Source organism: Micromesistius poutassou (assembly GCF_964030765.1).
Source record: "Micromesistius poutassou genome assembly, chromosome: 17".
In the NCBI taxonomy this organism is placed as follows: domain Eukaryota; kingdom Metazoa; phylum Chordata; class Actinopteri; order Gadiformes; family Gadidae; genus Micromesistius; species Micromesistius poutassou.
This window is the reverse complement of record NC_140287.1, coordinates 7,703,436-7,728,608: the sequence shown is the minus strand read 5'-3', so window position 1 is coordinate 7,728,608 and position 25,173 is coordinate 7,703,436. Positions and strand designations below refer to the sequence as shown.

Below are 25,173 nucleotides of genomic sequence, written 5' to 3'. Positions count from 1 at the left end.
TGTGTGTGTGTGTGTGTGTGTGTGTGTGTCTCTGAGTGTATGCGTCCATCCTTTGTACCAAGTTTAATCTATAAGGTTAGCAATGTGTGCGCAGCTTGGGACGTATGCAAGACATGCAAGGGATATATATAGAGGCCAGATGTTGTTCACGTGATGGTATAGTCTTAGTTTCATTTATGCAGGTACTGTTCTTTTTTCAGCCCTGTGTTACGTTTATGGCTTGTTGTGGAGTGCAGGTGCTATATATGTGGTGTAGGCCTGCTGTTTGTGTGGGACTGTACGATTGGGCCACTGAATCACAAGCTTTCTCTCCCCCTCACTAGGCTCTTCACCAGGCCGGAACGAGTGTGGATTTTGATGTGTGGGTGTGTGTGTGTCTGTGTGTGGGTGGTGTTTGTGTTGTGTGTGCAAATGATGTATAAATTATTTTTTAGAATATATTCTTCCACTTATACATGACCATAACCTGGCATTTATTTTTTAATTACCATATATTCAGTGTGTAAAGAAAACCAATAAACAGTTCTAGTAACAAGTCCCTGTGGCTTGCTCAGCACTTTGCCACATGCACGGTGTCCCTGAATGTACAGGACATGTATAATGTATGAGTGGAGCCTCTGTGGCTCTGAGTTGGGAGAACACAGAGCTGCTGTTAATCCTCTACCTCCGCTTCACCCTCCTGTCTCACACCCGTGGCGTGGAGACTTGGCCGGGCAGGACCACGGAGGTGGAGGCCACGTGTCTCCCGGCCATGGGTGAGCTCACAGGCGGGGGAAGGTGGGAGGAGAGGCTGGGAGAAGGCCACTCTCCTTTTGTCTAAGGGCGCATTGCAAACAGCATTGAAGAAAGAGTAGGATGGTGAAGTTGATCTTCATTTGACTATGTATTCTTGCTGTATTCTTTTTGTTGCCGTTTTTTCCTTTAGAAAGAAATGCAATGTGTTTTAGTGTGTAGTGCTTGAGAGTGTTTGAATGCCTGTGTTTGTGTGTGTGTGTGTGTGCGTGTGTGTGCACGCGCATGTGCGTGCGTGCGTGTGCCTGTGCGCGTGTGTGTGTGTGTGTGTGATCATCATCTAGGTAGGGAGTGTAAGCCACCAGGGGGGGTCTAAGCAGCCATCGGGGGTCCAAGCTGCCATGTGATAAAGATCAATGCGGTGCAGGAGTCCCGGCGTGTTCTGTGATGTGTGTCACGGCTACACTTGCGTCAGAGGGAAGCAGGGTGCAATGTGGGAGTGCAGGCTCCCAAAAGGGTCTTATTGAGTCCCACTCCTCCTGCTGATGTGGGGCCCTTTGGCCCACCAGCAGAGCAGCGCTTTCATTTGGTGGCGGTGGCCGGTGAACTCCTTGGGGGAATCAGTGCAGAGAGTATTAGTCTTATATCTGAGAACCACACACACACACACACACATACACGCACGCACACACGCAGACACACACACACACGCATGCACATGCACGCACACATGCACATGCACGCACACACGCACGCACACAAGCACACACACACACACACACACACATACACACACAAAAGTAGTGGGGTCTGGGCTGGTTACCTGGGTCTTTGTCTACCTCTCTCAGGGTTGGGGAATTCATTTCCTTAGTGCAAATAAGTCATTCCTGCACAAAAGAAGTGACTAGGCCTACAGGCCTGTTTATTGGATAATGGTGGTGGCTGGGTAAGCTCAGCTACTCAATACACAAGTACCAGACCAGAGAGGAGCCAAAGACAAAGACACACACAGACACACATCTGTGTCTACCCACGCGTACACATGCAAAATACACCATTGCAGCACAATAAAATGTGATGCGAGAACGTCACACACACACACACACACCTGCGCATTAAAGCGTGGAAACCGTTACTATTGTACACTCAACAGGAACTTGTGAATTGCGTTATCCCACCCACTCCACACCTCCCCTCTGCTCAGCTATAGAAAGTGTGTTTGTTCTGGTGCTGGGCTCCCTGCCCTCTCTCCCTACATGCTATCTCATGCCGTCTCTCTCTCTCTCTCTCTCTCTCTCTCTCTCTCTCTCTCTCTCTCTCTCTCTCTCTCTCTCTCTCTCTCTCTCTCTCTCTCTCTCTCTCTCTCTCTCTCTCTCTCTCTCTCTCTCTCTCTCTCTCTGCAGACCATGCTTTCTCCATGGGACTCCACCATAGCGTCCAGCATACTTACAAAATCATTGGGAGAACAGTCGGGTGCACATGGGCGGGCTCGGTCAATACGGCAGCAACTCTGGGCTCTGCACCCATCTGAGACCTCTCTCTCTCCCTCTCTCTGTCTGTCTCTCTCCCCCGCCTCTCCCGCTGGCACATGGTGCCGAGCTGATTTGGTGACGCATATCAGCTTCTGGTGGTGAGAGCCAGCACCAGAATCTTGCTGTTCTGCCAGTGTGACGTAAATACAGCAACTTAAGAACAGAAAGTGAGAGCCAGCTAGATGGATCCAAGGTGAGGTTTATAGGGAGTTGGGTTTTAGGTTTAGTTTTAGGGGATGTGTGTGTGTGTCGGGGGGGGGGGGGGGGGGGGGGGGGGGGTTGCTGGTTGAAGCCAGAAGCCCACACCAGTTCCAAGAATAGCAATAAATAGATTTTGAAGCTGAGAAAAAGAAAATTAAAGTTCAAAAATGAAGAAAGGCTGCGGGGAAAGCACCACGAGGGAGACATTTTGTCTGCGATAGAGGCGCACAGTCTATAAAGGAGCTGATATAATGGACAGCGGCTCGCAATTCTCCCTCTTTTTATCCCTTCTCAACATTTCAATTTAAATGAACCTGTGTCAAGCACATGGGGATTCAAGGTATTCAAATAGCTTGGGCAGAATATAATATAAGCTTCTACAAAGTCTATAGATCGCTCTCTAATGCGCCACGGTGACAAGCAGGAGTATCTCTAGCATGATCTGGCGTTACTTTATGACTTACTATACACATGCATGCTTCATATGCCAATCTTTTGAATCTTTTAACAGCTGCCTTAAGTGCCCATTGGGAAACATTAACTTTTACTGTTAAATTTCCCACCGGAGCGCCTCACCGTCGCTCCACCTTAACTGCTGTGTGGGCACGCAATAAGCGAGAGAGTGAGAGAGTGTGTCTGCAAGGACGAGGCCATGAGTCAAGGTTCTCACCTGCGAGGGCAAACTACACATCAGCACCGCATCCTGATGGCTTTATCATGGCATACATTATGAGGGAGGGCGGGGGCGACGGCTGAGCACATGCAACGATGCAGGGCATCGGGAGCACGGGCAGACAAGCCCTCAGCCCGCTTCCGACTAGCGTTCACATGAAAGGAGACGAGAGGCAACCACTCGAGATTCCCCCGACACTCTTGTTAGCTCTGTCGCTAGACTAGGCCGTGCTAATGAACAAGTGCTAATTTATAGTCACTTTCTCCCCCGCAACACGTCATGCACGCCTGCGATCGCTGTCTCATTTGATTTCCCCCTCGCTAAAAGGGATTTTGTTTCCGTTCGAAATGTCTTCTTTGCAAATGTGCGCTCACATGTAGTGTGCGTTTGGTGTGCAGACTACACTTTGTAGTATGCATGGATAATTACACAAAGAAATGCAGAAGCGCTTTACAGAGAACAACAATATGTGGCTGCAGCGATGTTCAGCAAGTGTTCCCCGCAACGCAAAACAGAGCCACCGCAAATGAGCTTTGCTAAACAGAGGAGCAATCTGCACAAATCCATAAAATGACATTTGAACCACAGGTAGCCGTGGAAAACAAGCAGAACAAAGGAATCGTACAAAAAGTTCTCCAGACAAAAGAGGATCGATCTTCAAACTATCGAGCAGTGAACTGCCGACTAAGGACTCAAGAAATGCAAGGTTTTGTTGTTTCCAATAAATCCGATGGGCTACTTTTATTTTCTTTCCATTAATACATGTGGTGCAGACCAGCTGTGGTGAACTTTTTGCCCAAAATATTTTATTTTTCTCTGCCCTTGCTGCCAGTCTGCCTCCCTTCACCTTGACAAAAGATGTGAAGTAAAGTGCAAAGTGGACTGAGTCCAGCGGGCCTAGAAGAGAGTGGGGAATCAAAAGGGGACAGGAGCCAGGAGGTGGAAGAGGAAGAGGATGAGGAGGAGCAGCTGCCCTTTGGCCGGAGACAAGAGTGAAAGGGCAGCTCCGGTGTTTCTGGGGGTTGAAGCAGGACAGCTTTAACAACGGCCTTGACCTCCATATAGTGTGTGCCAGGAGGAGATGCGTAGAAAAGAGAAAGATATGGATGTTAGAGATGGAAAATATGGAGTGAAAGCAAGGAAAAGCAGAGCCCAGAGCATAAACTTCCCTTATTAATAAGCTGTATTGATTAAGACTCTCGTTTTTTTGGCACGATTACGCTAAAGGTTATTCTTTAATTCAGTTAGTCTAAAGTGCTATCTATTTTTCTTCTATAGGGAGGGAGACTTTATCTGTGTCTGTGTGCGTGCATGCATGCGTGCGTGCTTGCGTGCGTGCGTGTGTGCATGCGTGTGTGTGCGTGTGTGCATTCGTGTGTGTGTGTGTGTGGGAGGGTTTGGCAAAGAATTAACTCCTGTCAATCTACCTTACCTCTGTTTTGTCTCTAAATCCTTCCACTCCACTCTGTTCACCTCATCAGCAGGTGTCATCATATCTATGAAGTCAACACATTGGTTTACACTCAGTATGGGCCGGAAAACTAGCTGTCACTTTGATGGCTGCGCTAACAAAATTCCCCACACACGCAGACACACAAGAACACACACACACACACACACACACACACACACACACACACACACATATACACACACTCAAAAATGTGCTTAAGCCAATTTATCTTTGTCAGTACTTTCACTTTCACTTTCAGAAACACACACACAACAAGCTCACCAGGATCACCCTTCATGACTCAAAGTGCTACCTTTTTAAAAAAAATAGAAAACAGACTTCATGTGTGTCTGTGTGTGTGTGAGTCTGTGCAAGTGTGTGTGCGTGTGTGTGGGAGGGTTTGGCAGAGAATTAACTCCTGTCAATCTACCTTATCTCTGTTTTGCCTCTAAATCCTTCCTCTCCACTCTGTTCACCTCGTCAGTAGGGTTCAGACTGAGAGACGGGCGCACACAATAATCATCATATCCCGACTACACCTTCTCAGTGGATACGTGTTTACTTACTATAGCTGTGTGCCTTGTTGTCTGCCCCCACCCCCCTGTTCCTCAATATCCAATCATCCTCCTTCATAAACCAGCTTCACTTTTACATTAAAACTCGACCGAGCGACTGTGAGGACCACAGATGAAGGGATATTTTGTTTTGCCACGTACTTGTTGCCTGGAAGTGTGTGTTGACTTAAACTTAAACGAAGCCTTGGGGTGTTGATGTGCGCTACAAGCAGAGATGTTGGTTTGTGTCAGAGGAACGAGACAAACACATTCCCCCTGTGGGCGAGGAGACCTAAACGTTTGCCGTCACTCCGAGTTTGGTGGTTGTTGTGTTTATTAGAGGTACAGGATGACACGCTTCAGAAGAGAGAGAGACAGAGACAGAGACAGAGACAGAGAGAGAGAATAAGAGACTAAGAGACAGAGACAGAAAGACAGAGAGAGATAGAGACAGAGAGAAATATTCAGATAGAGACCAGCCCTCCAGATAGAGACCAGCCTCCCCAGATAGAGACCAGCCCCCCCAGATAGAGACCAGCCCCCCCAGATAGAGACCAGCCCCCCCAGATAGAGACCAGCCCCCCCAGATAGAGACCTGTTGCTGGATCGCATGTGACAGCCCCACCTGCACGGAAGATGCAGGAAGACAGCCCCGGTGGCGAGCAGCATCAGCTGGTTTCCTTCCTGTCATCTGGCATCAGCCGATGCGGTCATCAGAACGTCACCGACGGCGACATGAGGCGCCGCTATCCTGCATCTCTAATCTCCTCCTGTGCGTGCCTCTCTGTAGGCCTGGCATATGGGTAGTGATGTGTGAGTTATACAGTGCATGCAGGACACCGGTGAGCATGGGCAAGGTGGACTGTGGTGAATATTTAAATGGGGAGGGGGGGGGTGGCAGTGGCTCAGGAGGTACAGTGGGTTGACTTGTAACCGGAAGGTTGCTAGTTTCATCCCCAGTGTCGAGGGTGTCCCTGAGCAAGACCCCTTACCCTAACTGCTCCCAACGAGCTTGCTGTCACCTTGCATGGTTGACACCGCCGTCAGTGTGTAAATGTGTGTATGAGTGGTTGTAAGTCGCTTTGGACACAAGTGTCTGCTAAAGAATGCCCGAAATGGAAATGGAAATGGAAATAATGGAAAAAGGAAGGGGATTAGATGGTACCATGGACCTGTTTACTAAATCAGGGATGATGACCGTGGGAGTTTGTGTGGATGATCATTTAAGCAGCCTCACCTGACCCGAGTCAGAGTGATTGGACTCTGGGGCTGGTTGAGGCTGCACACCTGTTGCATATTGAGCAATACGTGTGCAACAGGTTCAACAAGCTGTCGCTACACACTTTCGAGGGAGATCTCCTGCACAGCAGCATGGAGCACCATTGTCACGTATCATTGTCTGCAGCCTTACAATAAATAATGGTTTATTACAATGGTAATGTCTTCCAACACCACCACCCTGAGACCTTGTCTGGAGGAGCCCAGTTAAAGTCCCCTAGGTGCAGTGTGGCATTGGCCAATGCCCTTTTTATCTGAGCTCAATGCAATCTATTCCTAGAGGTACTGATCAATCTTAATGTTACAGTTCAGAGATTTAAAAAAAATAGAACAATTTCAAGAAGACTTGACCAACCGGTAGTCAATTAGCCGATGAGCTGTGTTTGGAAGACATTCCCACCATGGGTGTGTGGCCGTGTGTGTGCAGGTTATTCCCAGTGTGCCTATTTGCACTTCAAGTGATGGTTTGTTATACAAAACAAGCCAATCCATTAGCGACCCAGTCAGACAAAGAACTAAAGCAGCCGTAGTCTGACATGAATGAAGCACATTTCAGTGATTGTTCAGAGATGAAGGGGAACCACTGAAGGGGTTCCACTTAGAACCCGGCCCTTTGATCATGCACAGAACACTAGCTCTAACGCCTGCTCCAGATCAACTGTCCGGACCCAAAGAGACAAGTCACATCCACACGTACAACCACGCACACTGGAGCAGGTGCTGGGCCCATAGAGACGGCCGTCTAGGGTTGCTAGCTCGAATCTCGCTTCACGTCGAGGGGCAGAGGTGCCCCACATTACCCCACTTAACTCTAACTAACCACAACTGCTCCAGCAAACAGCCTGTTATAAATGGGTTAATATGGGTGCATTATGTGATTACTTTGCGTGGTTAGGAAAGTGCATATTAGTAAAACTAGTTTCCTGACTCAAGTCCATCTTCTCTTCTATAATGCATGCTGTGCATGTTTATTCAAACCGTGTGTGTGTGTGTGTGTGTGTGTGTTGATAATTCATAATCCCAGAATTGTTTTAGGCACACACGCACCCACACAAACAAAACAATTATTTTTGAATACATTCAATTATATATAGATAGAAATTTATTCACACATGTATGTCTAAAACGTCAATAAATTAGATTAAAAGTCAGTCGGACACAGTATGGGAACCCAGACCACAAAGACCAACAAGGTTAGCAGAGTTCTCTTCCCTAGAAGGTATGTAATACATGCAGAAGACACTGCAGGACTTTCTCTCGTTCTCTCCAGAGAGAACAAGAGAAAGAGAGAGTAATGGAGAGAGAGACACAGACAGAGAGAGAGCAGGATTGGTGACAGCACATTACAGTCTGTGAAGATTTCAACGGTGCTCATGCTGTATATTGTGGTAGCTGATCCACAGGCTAAAACATGGCAGCGCTTGGACTATGGGTTTTATTTCCCAGTCAGTGGGGCTACAGCTCCTAATGGGTTTGGATCTGGTCCCAGGCTCAGTGTTTTTGTATTCCATCTGACTGCATGACCACAACCACAACTAGAGATTGTGAACGTACTTCAAACCTGGCAGATTATTAATTAATTGGTGCTGCACCATGTAGAATAAAACCATATTTTTACCCCTTGCTTGTTCTCTCTTTGTCTTGGTGTCTCTCCCTCTCTATTTCAGTCCCTCTCTTTGTCTCCCTCCCTGCATCTCGCTCTCATTCAAATTGAAATCAAATTGAAACAACCCAGCTTAATTATCATGACAAACAATAACATTTGCATAGCTGACGCCTGACAACACATTATACTGGAGCATGATTTGTACACAAACAATAATGAACACCAATCAAAGTCAAACCAAACGAAGGAGGTCTTCACAACCCATCTTCATGTTTCATTAGCGACTCAGAACATGCCTGTCTGTCTGTCTGCTTGTCTGACTGTCTGAAATAATTACCTGACAGAGAATGTCTGACAGGTGTGTTGTGTTGTGGATGTGTGTTGTGGAGCGGTGTGGTGTGATAGTCCATGTCTGATTCTTTCATTGTTTTGTTTTTTAAGGTAATGGAAGCAGGTTAAATGTATTTTAATGCCTATGGAGATCGATGCTGGATAAGTCTACACTAATAACCTACTCACAAACGCTCTCTCTCTCTCTCTCTCTCTCTCTCTCTCTCTCTCTCTCTCTCTCTCTCTGCAGACAGCTTAGCAGCTCCCTTCAATGTGACCCTCAGGGATCTGAAGGCTAACTCTGCCGTGGTGACATGGGACATCTCAGAGGCAGACTTTGCCATTGGCTTCGCTATCACACAGCAGGTACTGATGGTCCACACGCGCAAGCACGCACACACACACTTGAGCAGGCATGCACACACACAAGTTTGTTGAACGTACCAATAAACACCTATGTAAATAATTATAATTCATCACCAGTTGTTTTTTGCCCAAAAAAAAAAAAAGTATTTATTAGGGGTGTAACGATACGCGTATTCGTACCAAAATTTTTCGGTATGATGCAAAATTTTGAAGTTTTTATTGATTATCACACACTCACACTGAGTGTCTTGTCTTGTCCTGATGTTTTGTGATAAGGACCACAATGGTAATAAGTCCTGGACTTTATTGTGTTTTTATCCTCAATTGTATTTGATGTTTGATTTGTGTAAGGCATTTGATGAACCGAGGTATGTACCGAATCGTGACTTTTGTGTATCGTTATACCCCTAATATATATACATCTCTCTAAGGCCCCGTTTACACAAGGACGCTTGCGGGTAAAAACGACGTTTAGACGGTGACAGCGTTTTTGGGGCTTAAAAACGCAAAAATCTGAAACCACCCTCCAGAGTGGAAAACTTGAATACGCTCCGCCGTAGCGTTTCCGTCTATACTGCCAAGATGCAAAACTCTGCTCAGATCTGCTCACGTCGCGTACGCGTTTACGTCACATACATACGCCAGTACAGGGAAATAAACAAACATGTCAGATTATTTCCATGCGTCGGACCTTCAAGCTGCTCTGGCAGCTCTAATAAACTTACAGGAGTCTTTCCATTCCTCTCTAGGCATGCGCTCAGACATGGCGGTGTTGTGTGATAGTGTGTGCATGTGTGTGCATCCCAATCGAATTCCACACACTTTTGCGTCACCGTATGCATTCAGATTTTCTCCTGAAAACGCTTGTCTAAACGCGGAATAAAAAGTGAAGACGCGATGCCACTTTTGCGTCTTCTGTTCAGACCGTCATCATGTAAACGTGGCGTAACTCTCCATCTCTCTTTCTCCCTCTCTCTCTCATCGTGTGTCGTCTCATTGTAAGAAGTGACAAGAGATGCCTCGGCGCCGCTGTTTGTCCCCTCGCTCTGACAAGTGTTGGTGGAGGATGACAGCTGTGTGAAAGAGAAATAATTGATACTTCTTCCTCTTCTTGTGTACATGCCCAGACCCACACACACACAAAAAAAAACAATTCTGTGTATGGGAATGCCCACATACATGAATGATGTTCCAACGTCGTGATTTAAAGGGACTGATGGTCAGTCGTGCAGCAGCTGCCAGAGCAAGTCTGCTGCAGAGCCATAGTGGAGATGTCCTCTTATTAACATCCAATTACGCAAAATCCTCATCCCATACGTTTCCATGCCAACGTGAATTAAATGTAAGACAGATTGCTGAAGCACTTTGCTCAACAGTTAGGAATCTGGACCGCTATGTTGGGTGGATCTCATCCATTCAAATCAATCATGGAGCTTCACAAACCATCTGTTGCATTCGCTGTAGCGACACCATAGCCTGCAACTCCATTGCATACTGTTAAACGCAGGGCCAAGATACAGCTGTTGGCTCTCCTCTTTTCAACATTGAAACATCTGCACCAAACATCTACAGTATAACGGTTATCGTTACCTCATTTACCTATCTGCACAACACAGCACATTCAAAAATAGGTCAACAGGAAAATGTATAATATCTAAAGTTGCTTGCAGACTGGCCCAACTAATGAACACCGCTATCTATTATATGGTGGTCGGTCAACATTCTATAGGTGTTGGTGTTTGTTAACCTGACATCACCAGACCAATTCTCAAATGTACATACGTTTCTGAATTAACCTCTAAATTCATATTTCAATTTCAAGGGGCCTGTAATCTCTTTCTCTCTCTCGCTGTCCTTCTAATCTCCAACAGAAGAAATACGGACGCATGCTGCGCTTCATCCAGGAAGTGAACACCACCACAAACTCCTGTGCATTATGGGACTTGGAGGAGGAGACAGACTACATTGTGCACGTCCAGTCCATCGGTATGCTGGGGCCGAGCCCGCAGAGCAAACCTCTGAACTTCCGGACGCCCAAAGAGGCCGAGACGCTGGCCTCCGAGAGTAACGGTAAGACACGCACAGTAGATCCATATAGAATGCTATTTAACACGGTATTCATCTTAGAATGAATAGCCATTACATTTAGGGCATTTAGCAGACACTTTTATCCCAAAGCGTCCTGCAATGGTTCATACACACATTCACACACCGACAGCGCGGTCAAACCTCGCAGGGCTACAGCCAGCGCGTCGGCAGCAGTGGTGTCAGGTGTCTTGCTCAGGGACACCTTGAGGGACACTCAGCTAGGAGGAGCCGGGGATCAGCAACCTTCCAGGTTACAAGTCAAACCTGAGGCCTCATGCCCGAGGAGGGCAGGCTACAGGTAGTAGACGAAGGACATTGGGGTTTTGAATTCAGAGCCTTTCAAAGGCTGGGAGTCCCGCAGCACTCTAACCACTAGCTTATCCTGTCACCCTGTAGGTACAGCCCTGAATGTGCAGCGATTGCGTTCCTGCAAGTATCCATCGCTCACTGTGTGAACCTCGCCTGCAAATCCTGCAATAAAGGAAGCAAGAGGAAAAGGCTTGTGCTGGGCTTGGGCTTTTTGGCCCTCGGCCGGCCGATGGGAATAGTGCGGTGCTGGCTTGTGGAGAGACTTACAAAGTGCTTATCGGGGAAAAGGAAATAAAACAATGTAAAATCAACAAGGACCTAAAGCGTGAAATGAAATTTCACAACAGAACGCTTCCGGCGCTCGCCCCTGCTGTCTGTAGGGAGGCCGGGACGTGTGGAAAAGGGGTGGTGCAGGAGGGCGGCTGTGCACTGCTCCTGGCGGGGTGTTGATGCGCCTCTCTGTGGGATTCACCCCTCCACAGTAAACTACATTCGGGAGGAAGACGTTTGTGGCAGAGGGCAGCACGGAGGGAGTCAGGGTGCTGCGAGGTGGAGCACCCGATGGATGCTCTTTTGGCTGGAGCCCTATGCCCTCCTCTCTCTTCTCTCCTCGAGTCCACGCCCGGCTTTAAGCAGCAGGCGGGTTCATAGGGTCAGAGTGGGGGTGGGACTCTTGATCACTGGACTACGAAGGATAAAACATATTCATAAAACACAAGAATTGAGTAGTTTTTTTTTCTAATCGCCCATGGTAACTGACCGTATGCGCACAGGCCTACGGGTCAGCCTCGCATATCTTTCTTCAGTTTTCCATTTTTTTCAAAAATCAATAGTCGTGTTGAACGAGAGGGATTTGTTTGTCTGTTGTTGCTGGTGTACGTGAGTCTGGCTTTCTCATTTATTTCCTCAGGCTAAATGGCAGATGATTTCCGGTGTAGCCCGCTGAACCTAAAACAAATGATGACGACACTCCATTTCTCTCTCTCTCTCTCTCTCTCTCTCTCTCTCTCTGTCTCGCTCTCTCATGCTGCACTCTCTCACTAACTCATATTTAAATAGGCAATAAAATAAAGAGAGACACAAAGAACGTCAGGACACTTTTAGTCCTCTCCGAGTAAAAAATACATGGCACAAAAGAAATGCACGGGATATCGCATTAGCAAACGTCAAGACAAACAGACTACTGGAGCTTTCTGGAGGGGAAAGCCTAGACTCTGCTGAGTTATGTTGCTCAATCGCTGACAGCTGGCACTTTGCGAGATTCTTGTGTGTGAGTCTGAGGGCAGTTGGAGAACGAAGTGCAGCACCTCACTGGCTCTGATGACCACTGCCACCACTAACACCACCACCACCATGTCCACCACTCTTTAAGAAACAAGTGCAATACACATACGCAGATGAAGCCCAATTCTCTCATCAGCGCTGCACACATTTTTTGCAACATCTTTGCATATGTATTTGTGTGTGTGTGTGTGTGTGTGTGTGTGTGTGTGTGTGTGTGTCTGCGTGTGTGTGTTTGAGTGTGTGTGTGTGTGTGTGTGTGTGTGCGTGTGTTTGTGTATGCGCTCCATCACTCCTCCCATCCTGTCCCACTCCTCTCAAAACCCACACACACACACAAAGACACACACACAAACTCATAGACAGCCTCACCTCCTCAGAGTGTGTCTGTGTGATTCATTATCCTCCACTCATATCCTACAGAGCCAGTTTAGCCCCTAGTAGCAGACCACCTCCTTCTCACGTCTCGTTTTCACTGCCTATTTCTTGGGTGTTGGTTTAATTACCTCCGGATGGCTCAGAACCCCAGGAGGACAACTGAGAGGATTATCAGACCTCCTTTACCATTGTTAAGTGAATTTAAACTACATTGTGAAGGGGGTTGTCTCTGAATTGACTTCCCATCACTGGAAAGTATGGCAAAACAGTGATTTGTTATATGGACGCATGACAAAGAACTGGAAATTGTTTTATTTTATGAGGGGTGATAAACAATCGAAAACCTATTTGGCAACAACTAAATAATTATAAATTCAGTGGGGAGACAGGCGAACATACTTGCTTACATACTTTATGGACCACTCCAATATTTTTCCCTGTGCACACATCATTCTGACTGGCTTAGTGCATTGTCCCCCTTTGACAGCCATCAAGGCTGCCTTTTATGTCACAAAAGTCAATTCAGAGTACATTTTTTCTCGGACATATCTTGCTGATCTGTCGAATGGAACAGAGGAAGAAGAGTCTGCATAATAATGCGAGGGTTTGGTTCTGCTCTGCTCGCGTCTGGATCAGCACTGGATCTGAAGTCTTCGAAGGATTGTGATGAAAAAGAGAACGGGGAAGAGTACAAAACGTAGCATGGAGTCAACGGATCACAGGGAAGTGTTTGGTGTGTGTGTTTTTGTATGTCTGTCTGACAGAGAGGTTAATAGAGGGGGAAACTGGCAGTGGAACCAGTGATATGGCAGAATGAGAAATTAGTTCAAAGAGTTCAAAACAGAGACCATTTCTACTGTCAAAGCAGAAAAAGTCAGAATTCTCAAAAGCAGAAATGATGTGTGTGTGTGTGTGTGTGTGTGTGTGTGTGTGTGTGTTATAAGCCAACACACATATTACAAACTACTACATATTACAAACTAGCACACCAATATGTGAAAAACTAATGATTGAAGGATCAAGGAAAAGGATGGCCTGCAGATGAACTAAAACAATTTACAATTGGTTGAACGTACTTATCAGTTTCATATATCCCAATTTTCATATTTCTATGTCTGATTGTTCTATTTCTGTTCCGAAGCAAGTTATCAGTTATCAAGCAAAACCACAAACTGAAGCCATTTTCTCTACTTACTACGCATTGCCAGCTCTGCCATCTGCCTCATCCACCTGCTGTTCACTCTTTATGAGTCTGAACTATATTACAGCCTTGTTGTATTCTAAATAGATAACCATTGCACAGTGAAACCTGGCTGATAAGAGTCATTCAATTATCAAGCCATTTGGTTACCAAAAACATTTTGGTTGCCAGTCGTTTTGTATTTGGCCTACAAGCTAAATGTAATGTCAACTCTCCGTTGGTGGGAGGTAATTGCAAGCTGTTTTGACTGTTGTGTAAATCGGACAACTTAGTCAGGTGGTAATTTACAGATCTTAATCTTAAAGTTGAAATACAGCTGGCTTCAGAGTTTGCACATTTTTATTGCATTTGTTCTGTGATCGCCTTTGATGTATCTTTCATTGCCAAAAGAATACTTTTAGATCTATATATAATCAAAAGTTAAGTATTCTCTTTGTACCAGTAGCACAGGGTCAAACATCATCAAGGGGATTTGTGAGGATGCATCAGTGAGGTCACGGCTGACAAATCAACACGCAGGGTGCTGGCCTGCAAGTGTAGCTGGGGACTCGGACTGCTGCACTTTAATTTGTTAATACTGGGCAACGGACGCTGGCTGCTAGAGTGAATTGCTCAGTGCTAGAAGCCAGCAGAGCATGTGGTGTGGGCCTTGTGATTTCCCGAGTCTGTCTCAATAAAAAGAAAGGGCTGTCTACAACAAGATGCAGCGGACCGCGGATTGAGTCATTGATTTCTGCAACATAAGAGCACAAAAGCCCCGCGCTAGACGTGTCTGTCAGGCTTACATGGTGAAATCTACCATGAAGTTCGTGCAAGACGAATGGGCATGAGCACAGCACATTCGCATACAAACAGGCACAGACACTCAATCCATCCTAGTTCCCTTCTTTACTGTTGCCCAGTGGGCATTGGTGACGAGTAGTGATCTATATCAGAGTCCCTGATCTCTCTCAGAATTAGAATCAGCTTGGATCAATTCTGACCGTTGTGATTTACTCTTTATATTTTCCTTCATCCCTTGGTCCCCTCTATCTCTCTTTATCTCTGGTATGGAGTGTCAATCCTCCTGGTCAATCTATCCATCATTTCCCTCAGAGACTCACAAACGAGTTTGATCGAATTTGGTTCAAATACTTACTCAGTGTGTGTGTTTGTGTGTCTGTGTGTGTGTGTGTGTGTGTGTCTACTCTTTGTGTTGATCACCATCAACACAACATACCTTTAATGTACTCAAGCACTTCTTTCATCCTCTCAAGGTTCTCAAAGACGTTGGCGTTTTGAATTTCCGCAAGGCTGCACATCACACATGTTTAATGCCAAGTCCCTGTAGCTTGCCATGTCTAGTTTTGGGAGCCATTTGTAAAATCGCTGCACAAATGAATGTTACAGTGACAAAATTACCTGTTTCAGTGCCAGACTGAATAATGGATTCACTGTTCCTTTGTTGTGTCGCCTGCAGACGAAGTGACCATGGAGGAGGTGGGCCAGAGCGCGCAGCTCAGGGCCGGGGAGTTGATCATCATCGTGGTGGTCCTGATCATGTGGGCAGGTGAGACTTTGAAACACACCACTGAGGTCAACCCCCACACACCCTGCGCATGGTCATAGAGATCAAGGTGTTTCAACGGTATGGGCTTGCTACAGATAATCTGGCCCGTCTTTGTGGCGCTGAGGGTGACTGGGAGGTCAGTCGTTTGTCTTGTGAGGTAAGGTGTCATTACCCTTACATGTCGTGTGATGACTGCCGCTTAATAAGAAATATGTTCTCACATAGCCCGCTCTCTCTCTCTTCCATTTCTCTCTCTCTCCTGCCCTCCCCCTCTCTGGCCTTCCTGCCTCTAATCTGCAGGTGTGATTGCGCTCTTTTGCCGTCAGTACGACATCATCAAAGACAACGAGCCAAACACTAACAAGGACAAAGCCAAGAACTCCTCAGAGTGCAGTACGCCTGAGCATCAGTCAGGGGGGCTGTTGCGCAGTAAGGTATAACCAACTACCACAACCAACCCCTCTACTACTGTTCCTCCCCAACCCCGGGCCCCTACCCGAGCTGCAGCGGGCAGGTGAATGGTCCCGGACACCTCTTGACCATCTGCGTTATAATTATCTGCTGCCTCATACAAATTCATGACACCATCTGCGTCAATTTCCTGTTTCGTTTTTTTCTAATTCTACTTTTGGGTATTATCAATAGTACTGCACATATGGTCGAAATATTCCGTAATCTGCCTCACACTACGTCATATATTCTGCCTTCACAAAATAAGGCAAATCCAATTGCGTGACAAGAAACATTTTTCTAAATCGACTTGAATCAAAATCCCATGTCTCTACCTAGCCAATATCCAACCCCCAATGACAGCTCATCTAAATTCAGCATGTACGAAATGACAAAACCAAATCAAAGAGCCTGCCAAAGTTCTCATCTCCCGCTTCCCTTTCAGCATCCCAGGAACAACAATAACAACAACAGAACTCCGTCTGTCAACATCATCGAGGTGTGACCGCCGGGACGCTGTCTCTTTATAAAGACCTTGTGTTCCCGCAGAGAAACAGGCCCGCTACCACTCTGTTTTTTCTGGCCATGAGGCAGAGGGAACTTGTTGTTGGAGGAGCAGGGCGCGGGACTCCAGAGGCTGCTGACCGTGGCCTGGCTTCCGGTGCTTGGGTTCAGAGCAGAGGCTGCCGTCACGCGAGACTTTGGCCGTGGCGTCGCAGAGGTCCTTAGTGGCCGCAGCAGAGATAAGGGCCAAGCGGGCACAGATATGAGTCTTGATAAAACAAGCTCCACCCACGTCCCACGTCCAGTCCCCAACCAACCTGTACATGGAGACTGAGGCCGCTCGATGGAACTAGGGACTAATTCTATCCTTGTTCTCTTCCCCCTCCCCCCTTTATCACCTGTTTCTGTACCCGCCGTATTACTGCACGTAGCCAACAAACACAGCCTTTTTGGAGATGCACAGAGCAGTGAGACCCATCCTCTTTGGATGACTCACTCGTCTGCCCTGTAATCTTCTGCCCCCCCCCCCCCCCCCGGCCATCACTGCTCCCCCCCCCCCCCCAGCCTTCTCACCCTGATCTTTTCTTTTTGATTGTAACGCATCAAGTACATCATTTGTGTGGTGGAAGATGCAGCAATCAGACGTGTACATGATGCTGACTGTTCCAGTGCTATTTCCTCTCCCTTTACCCTTCCATCATCTTTTTTTCATCTGCAGTCTCTCTGCAACTTCTGGGAAATGTCTTTCTGTGAGATGGTTGTCCCCTCTCAGGGAATCCAGTCTCTGTGGGGCTCATTGTAGGGGCCCACTCTTTATGATTAATAAAAGGCCCTCGATTTCCAAGGGCAGTTTTGTTTGACCTTGATGTCCTTACCCAAGGTTTGATAAATTCTAAAGGTTTATAAAGAGTCCACAGAAGTTTCCACCTCAACCAACAGACTCCATTTTCACATCTGGAACCGAGATGTCACAGAGAAAGAAGGGCTTCTACCAATATATTTTTCAACTGGTCAACATTGCAACAACAGGAAAAAGTGTTGCCACTCATGTATGGAGCAATGTATCGAGTAGACTGAGCTGTGCAGTTTGTCAATGGGCCAATTCAACCCTTTCTCCCCCAACAGTGAATGTGCTGTGGTGGGTACGAGGTAACTATAGCTACATATAAATCAAAGGAGAATAAATAAGAAGTGCTTTAGAGGGCTGCTTAAAACACAATAGAACTGCCTTAAAAATATAACTTCCATTTTATTATAGAAGGAATGTCCACCGGCCCAATGCCTCACTTGAAGTCCTATTATTTAAATGTTTAATATGTCAATATAACAATGTCTATTTCCAAACTTGAATTTAAATCTATGACACAAGGGTGACCCGTGTACATTAAGCTATGAGACACTACGCAACTGCTGAAATCGATGGAACTTTGTCTTCAAGATATATCATGGAAGGCATGACATTTTAATGTGTAAATACATTTAGGATTCATTTCTGTGTCGTGCTGGAGAGATGTATGAAGAGACAAAGAAATATGAAAATGTTTGGCAGCCCTCTTTTCTCGCAGAGGACCTGCTAACAGCTGAAGTTGAAATTAGTAGGCATTTGGTTTTGGGGCAATGTAACTTGCTCTGTGCTGTAAAGAAGCTTCAGGTGATGAATCACAGCTTTCTTATCAATTGTCCGGTATATCTATCACAATGTGTTGTGTTGTTGGTGTGCGTTAGAATAGAGACATGAAGAGCAGAAATTGTAATCGAGAGGGGGAAAAAAGTGAGGGAAATTGCGCAATTGAATGACAAAACATCAAGCCATCTATACTTTGTTAGTCAATATGAGTTTCGGCATTGACTGTGTACACACAATCTGGGCACACTTGCGTATAGATGGGCACCCTGTCCGTATGTACAGGGAAAGAGAGCGTGAGGGAAAAGGGCATGCAAGCGATAGAAGGTCACGAAAGGTTTCTGAACGCTAGCTAACACAATGGCGGCCTTTTATCCCTCCCTTTCATGCTCCCTCTGTTCCCCTTCTATTTATAATGACAACAGCAGCTCAAAGCGTCCCATTGCCATGATGAGCAGCGTTTCCAGCCAGGGAAAGACGAGGGCTTTAACAGCGAGTGATGTCAAGGGACATGCTAAGCCGCAAAGGAGATCAGCAGGAGTTCAACACACCACCAACTGACCAATAGCCGAACATAGACATTATGGCTGCTCAGAAAGTCTCAGAGCAGCATGCTGCCTCTAGGCCATGATTATCAGCACCTCAGTGGATTGGAAACCTATTTTCCATAACACCAAGGTAGCTTGCTCAATCAATATCCATCGACCGGCAGTGTAACCGATAATGACAGTCCTCCCGTGGAGAATTTCCTTTCCTATTGTGTCTTAACATGACGATAACCGATTTCCAGTTTGGTTTTTCCCTCAGGCCATGTGTATTCACCTTCACTTTAAACTGTTTAAATTGTGCTTGTATTATCATTTATGGAAAGACTTTCTGACAAAACATTGTTAACTACTGTATTATACACATTTTAATTAATATAGCCCAGATGCTACTGTAAATATATATTATTTATCACCAACTTGGAGGTCTTTGAGATTTTGGGTCAGCAGTCATGCACTTAAATTATTATTAAATTACCATTGTGAAGGATGCTATTCAGCATAAAGATGTTTAATGGTTATTTATGTGTGGATCTATGGAAGAAAGCTGTGTCCAACCGTAATGTCCCATATATCTTTTCAACAGTTTATTATAATTATACCAGAAATGGTATAAGCCGTCATCCATATAGAGGGAATATAAACCATTTTCTAAACAGACTTATTGTGAAGACTGTAAAAGTTCAATGTTCCACTATAGCCTCGAGATTAAGCCACTGTTAAGCCGTTTAGTTTTTTCAAACGATGACCCTTTTTGTGTTACAATAACAATAAGCTGGCATTGAGCCTTAAATCATTGGCCATTTCAAAATGTGAGGATTGAACATGCCTGGAAAATGCAAGTCAACATAACAATAACGAGGCTGGCCATTTAGTTTTTCCTTTTTCTGTTTAGCAACATCCATAACGCATGGTTCTGCAGGGTGCTTTGTCAGTACCATCTTGTTTTTTTGCGTGCATAAAGCATACAGTAGTCAATGCTTACAGAGGGCTAGCACGGTTCAATTGTTATGCACAAGGTTACACAACTTCCCTAATGAAGAATATGGTGTATGCTTACTTGTGTATGCTTGAAAATGTAATAAAAAATATCATCTTTCATGTTTACTCCAACATCCAACATGTGTTCAGTGATCACAAAACTAACTAAACATTGCCATCTAAAACATACTGGATACAACCACAATGCAAGTATGCTGATGAATATGCCACACTTTCCCAATCAAAAAAAGATGAGTATAATATCTACGAGGTGGTAAATTCTGATTCCCTCTCGATATTCCACTCAACTGGTTCTTGGTCCAAACGGCATTTAACCTAGAGTTGGCAAGTGCTTTAAGGCAACGTGCCTGGGTTTACAATGTTTAAAGAAATCAATGGATTGCAACAGAACCCAACAAATCACTGGTGTCTTTCGACCCCCCCACACCCCCCCACCCCTTGATTACTACAAATGTCTGCCCAACGCTGGCATCGATACAATGCTGAACCTTTGTGATTGCTTGACTGAGCAAGAAGTGCTGCAAGGATATTCCCTTCAACCTTGTGACCCAAAAGTCACATGCCGTGGGCGTAAGTGTGAGGTTAAGTGTAAGTCATAGCTAAAGGACCTATGAAAAGAGCATTAAAGACTTTTGTGGTGGAAAGTGCTGACAGCATGCACACAACCTAGGTGACAGGCTTACTGATAACAGTACGGATTCTCCATTGGCCAAACCACTTGCATAACTACACTGGCTCCCTATACTGCAGCCAATTATTCCTTACATTGTATTGTGCATCTGAAGAGTGCAGAGTAAAATAAATGGGACTCAGTATTGGCTTCACCAAGCATTAATGAAAAGGAGGTCCTACACTGCATTACACACGTTTTAATGTATCAAAACTAAAAGTGTAAAGTGCCATCAAATAACTTTAAATTTCACAAACAAAACACAAATAGTCACAGCAGTCAGGATAAAAAGTCATGCATAGAGTAAGACACGTTAAGAAATAGACTTGGAAAGTGATCAACGACAAATGATCAAAACATGCAAATACTTAAAGATATCAATATTTTAGATCAATGCAATAAAACAAATTATAAAAATTATCAGATGAAAAATGTTCAACAAACAGTGGACATTGAAAAACAATTCAGGGAAATTTCTTTAGACAGCAGTGGGGACAGGCAGAACAATAGCACTGTACAACAAACAATCCTGGTTATTGATTTTTTTTAACTCCTGTTCAATAGAAACAAACTTAGATTTTTATTTTTTTGCTGCCCTTGTCAACGACTGGACTCCTCTGATATCTGTGGGACCATGGAGAAGCCCTGGCGGGTTCTGGAGCTCTGGGCCTTCCATTCTGCCAGAGAGATCGTAGGTCTCATGTATCCAAACCGTTTTTGGTGGTTTCTAAGAACAACAAGCATTTTCACACTAAAACGGCAGCTGAAGGATACAAGCCCTTGTAATGCACCCACCCACCCCCACACAATTCCGCATGAACTAGATTTCTTTGTAGAGCAGCCTTCCACTTAATATGTGACACAAAGCAATGTGACGCGTTTGCCAACATGAAGAGCATAAATGTAATAATGAAAAACAATGGCTGCCAGCATGAAGAGCATAAATGTAATGATGAAAAACAATGGCTGCCAGCATGAAGAGCATAAATGTAATGATGAAAAACAATTAGAATGTGGTCAATTCACAAAAGATACCTGGACCTATGACGTCTGTAACAGTCTATGGTCTGTAAGGGGTTTACAAGTCAGGGGCGCCCTCTTGTGGGGGCACAAAAAGTATTAAATTACCTGTTCTGATATTCTATGAAGTCTTTTTTTTATTAATCAATTAACAAATTGCGAGATTCAACAACATTTAGGTTACCTCATTTGAATGGAATCAACACGCACACACGTTACCTTGTGGTGAGGTCTGACGGATGTTGCCACTGGTCGCCTAGCGTCTCACCCAAACTGCCCCTCAGGTGCAGCAGCTCGGTCATGGCGGTACCTGAACCCAGAGTGTTCTCAGTCAGGCCATGATCCTCATAGTATAGACAGATCTGTGGCTGAGGGCCCATGCAATGGAAGATGGAAGGTTGCACGCTAGAGCTGGACCACATTGATGAGATCAAGCTTCCTTGGTAATCATATTTTTTACAAAATAGCTTGAGTCAACTCATGAGACTTGTTTGTTTGTTACCTGGACAAGAATTCTCCTGGGTATGTCTGGTGATAGAATCCATATAGAGCCGCTTCTTACGGTGCCAATCCCACCCACTATGGAAAGGCATTGGCCTATGGGACAGAAGCAACAAGGAAACCTACTAGTTTCTCCCATCAACATGACCCACTGTTCTCTGACACACACACACACACACACACACACACACACACACACACACACACACACACACACACACACACACACACACACACACACACACACACACACACACACACACACACACACACACACACACACACACACACACAACCTTTTACTTATTGGTGAAAGTGCTGGGGCGGTTTTCCAGGAGGCGTGTCTGTTCCCCACAACCACGACGGATCTCACCTACAAGTTAAAAAAACACACAAGAACCACAACCAGGTAAATGTTCAAAAGAGTTGACACATCGATACACGTTTTGCGATTACAGCAGGTACAACTCACTTGTACTTCGAGCGGCAAGGAGTCCTCAAAGCTGCTCTCCACTGTGTGAGCCTCTTCGCTTTCACATATGGTTGACTCAAACAGTGGCGCGCCGCAGCCCGTCTTGACCTTGACCTCCAATGCTTCTGCCCGGCTGGGACCCGATGGAGCGCTGATGGTACCCAGCACCTCTTTCAAATCCTGGTTCCCCTTAAGGGAGGCTGCGTGGACCTTGCGGAGTTTGCGGGGCTTCAACAGAGGCTGAGAGGAGCCACTTACCTCCCTCAGGAATTGAACGGGGCCGTGAGAGAGATGACCATCATTAACTTGTACAGCAGCGGCGCCACTATTGCTCTCTCCCGCTCCCATCTGTTGCCCTGCTGTTGGATTCAGAGCCAGAGTGTCAGAGGGCCGTGTCAGAGGGCCGTGGCTCCTGTGACACAGGCAGCCCTTGACATTATTGGTCGCTCCGGGGGCTGGTCCTGCGTCGCAGGTAATAGGGCTGAGACACAAGATGTTGTCAATATTGAAGTCAAATACATTGCCACGGGTTACAGTGTATGGCGACAATGGACGGCTGTTTGTCTTTGAGACAATATCATTTGGTGGAGACCCATCTGACGTCTCAGAAGACGAAGATAAATTCAAATGAGACTTTACACCCGCAAGAGCATCCTCAGTTTGTCTTCTGATGTCCTCTTGTCTTTCTAATAGCCCTTGCCGGGAAACCGTTTCCGGGGTGACCACATTGAATGAATCGCAACCAAGACCAAGATCTGGCGAGGCGGTACTTGGGATGTAGGGCTTTTTTGCTGGTGTCTCGATTGAATTGTCCAGACACGAATCATCCAATATCCGCTTAAGAGGAATGTTCCTCACCACCATTTGAGAGAAAGGACTGGGGATGTCCCTAAAAAGAGCCAGGCTGCCCTCATGGGTGCCACTAGCCGGTCTGCAGTAAGGTGACAGTGGTTTCAAGTGCACAGGTCCAGCAGAGAAGTGGTCATTGTATCTCAGTGTGTTTAAGAGGGTTTTCCCGGGTTGTCTGGCCTTCTCCATGTCTGTGGGAGGAAAGAGGGAAATTATTCAAAGAAAATCACGTTTGAGATAATCCTCTCGATTACTCTGATTGTAGTTCAATCAAATTTTTACTGGTTGTAAAAAACTAATTGTATCGTGGAGGAAGAGCGCCGTTGTACTGTATGATAGACTACAATTACATTAAGGGCATTTAGCAGAAGCTAAATCCAAAGAGTACATTAGTCACAAGAAAGACTAACAAGTAACAGAAGCCTGATATTTGTTCTGGGCCTCGAAGCATCTTGGGTTACACACTAAATAAATCCCAGGTCTTTTAATAAAAACGTGGCCAGCCCCGCCACCTGGGCCCTGGCAGACCCGGTGGGAGGCTAGCATTCGCCCCAATATCTGCACTATCCGGTCGGCTAGCTCAATGAATATGTAAATGATTCGTTTTTACTACATTTCAAAAGCCCAAACAACCTTATTCACGGTATTTATTGCGAATAAACACTTGAAAAACAAGCCGAAAAGTAATCTTACCGCAAACTAAAGAGTGTAAGTGCGATGTAACGGCTGTCCCATGAACTTTTCTCAAGCGCGCGCATGAAGGATTCAAACATTTGCGAACACCTGCTGGGCGTGACCGTCTGGTCGGGAATTCAATTGATTGGTTAATTGTCTTTCCCACGGAACACTAAAAGGAAGGATATCCTTTTTTTTGGACGTTTTTTGACGTCAATGGAAGTCACATTTATCTATATTTGACTGTTGTTTTATTAACTTTAACCAACCACACCCTGCCTACATCACTGACCTCTAGACGTGTTCATATCACATCTATGGTAATATCGGCACGGACTGTACAGCATTTTTTAAATCTGCCTAGACTAGCCTAAATTTTGAGTTATGCTTCTCATCTGATTAAGAATAGCATATTCGATTTGTCATATTCTATCAGTCCATGCATTGCCTTATATTGACTGATTCAGATTAAAGATTTCACAACCGATATTGAATTAGATAGAAGTGTTCAACACACACCGATTAAGTTGCAGATTTGTTTTACTGGCTTAAGAAGAAACAGAAATATTGCTGAAAGCTGAATAAATCTGTCTTGAATTACAAGAGGCAGATGAGATGTGCGTGATTACTAAGTGGTTTGATATGGATTGCAGCTCCATAACTCCCAGGAGATTGTGTAATGGGCATTCCTTCTTTAGCAAGCATTATTGTTCTGTTCACAGATGATTACAGCATTACAAACAGTATTTAGTTGTGAGAGAAAATGTTGTGACATTTAAAAAGATCACAGTTGTAAACACTGTGGCTTGAAGACTAAAGTGTATGTGTGTGTTTAAATAATAAATTAATAAATTATATTTATTTTCAGTAAAAATGGCTTTTACCATCAACTGAAATTTACCGGACCAACAATGGCATTTAGCTCCAATATAAAACAGTTTAGACCCAAAATGACCAAACATTTATGTACATACAAGAAGAAGAAAAAAGAAGAAATTACAAGAAGAAATTACACAGAATTGGGATTTTAATAAGGTGTATGTAAATAATTACTCAATTAAGTTATTTGCAAACATTAACAAAATGTATTTGTGGGACCAATAACCCTGCAGAGAAGAGAATAGACCAGATCATTGCAATCAAATACTTTGACATACTGGTACAGTATATTGTACAATACCTATGGATTTCAGCCTGAATGTAACTTTCCATTACATATGCGTCATAGTGGGACACATGGAATGCAAAAATAGATTTTGCATTATAAAAATAATAAGATTGTCATTTTGTCTGTTATTCTTGGTTATGTATTTTATATTAGCCAAAAGCC

General features: G+C 45.1%; 2 protein-coding genes across 2 annotated transcripts in view; one reads left to right on the top strand and one right to left on the bottom strand.

Moving 5' to 3' along the window:
• The window catches only part of fndc5a (fibronectin type III domain containing 5a), a gene marked incomplete at both ends in the record, with an annotated part of 19,687 nt that extends 3,201 nt beyond the window's left edge, over positions 1 to 16,486 (top strand). The window contains 5 exons of the mRNA XM_084482658.1: positions 8,610 to 8,725; positions 10,597 to 10,795; positions 15,442 to 15,531; positions 15,832 to 15,965; positions 16,427 to 16,486. Coding sequence (XP_084338784.1) covers positions 8,610 to 8,725; positions 10,597 to 10,795; positions 15,442 to 15,531; positions 15,832 to 15,965; positions 16,427 to 16,486 — 599 coding nt within the window. The remainder of the gene's footprint in view (positions 1 to 8,609; positions 8,726 to 10,596; positions 10,796 to 15,441; positions 15,532 to 15,831; positions 15,966 to 16,426) is intronic.
• A 4,440-nt stretch (positions 16,487 to 20,926) lies between these two features.
• On the bottom strand, positions 20,927 to 23,357 carry kop (askopos; the record flags this gene model as incomplete). Its single annotated transcript, XM_084481707.1, has 5 exons — positions 20,927 to 21,053; positions 21,566 to 21,656; positions 21,849 to 21,943; positions 22,144 to 22,220; positions 22,320 to 23,357. The coding sequence occupies 5 exons, from the start codon at positions 23,355 to 23,357 to the stop codon at positions 20,927 to 20,929; spliced, it is 1,428 nt and encodes a 475-aa protein (XP_084337833.1).
• Between the last annotated feature and the right edge of the window lie 1,816 nt (positions 23,358 to 25,173).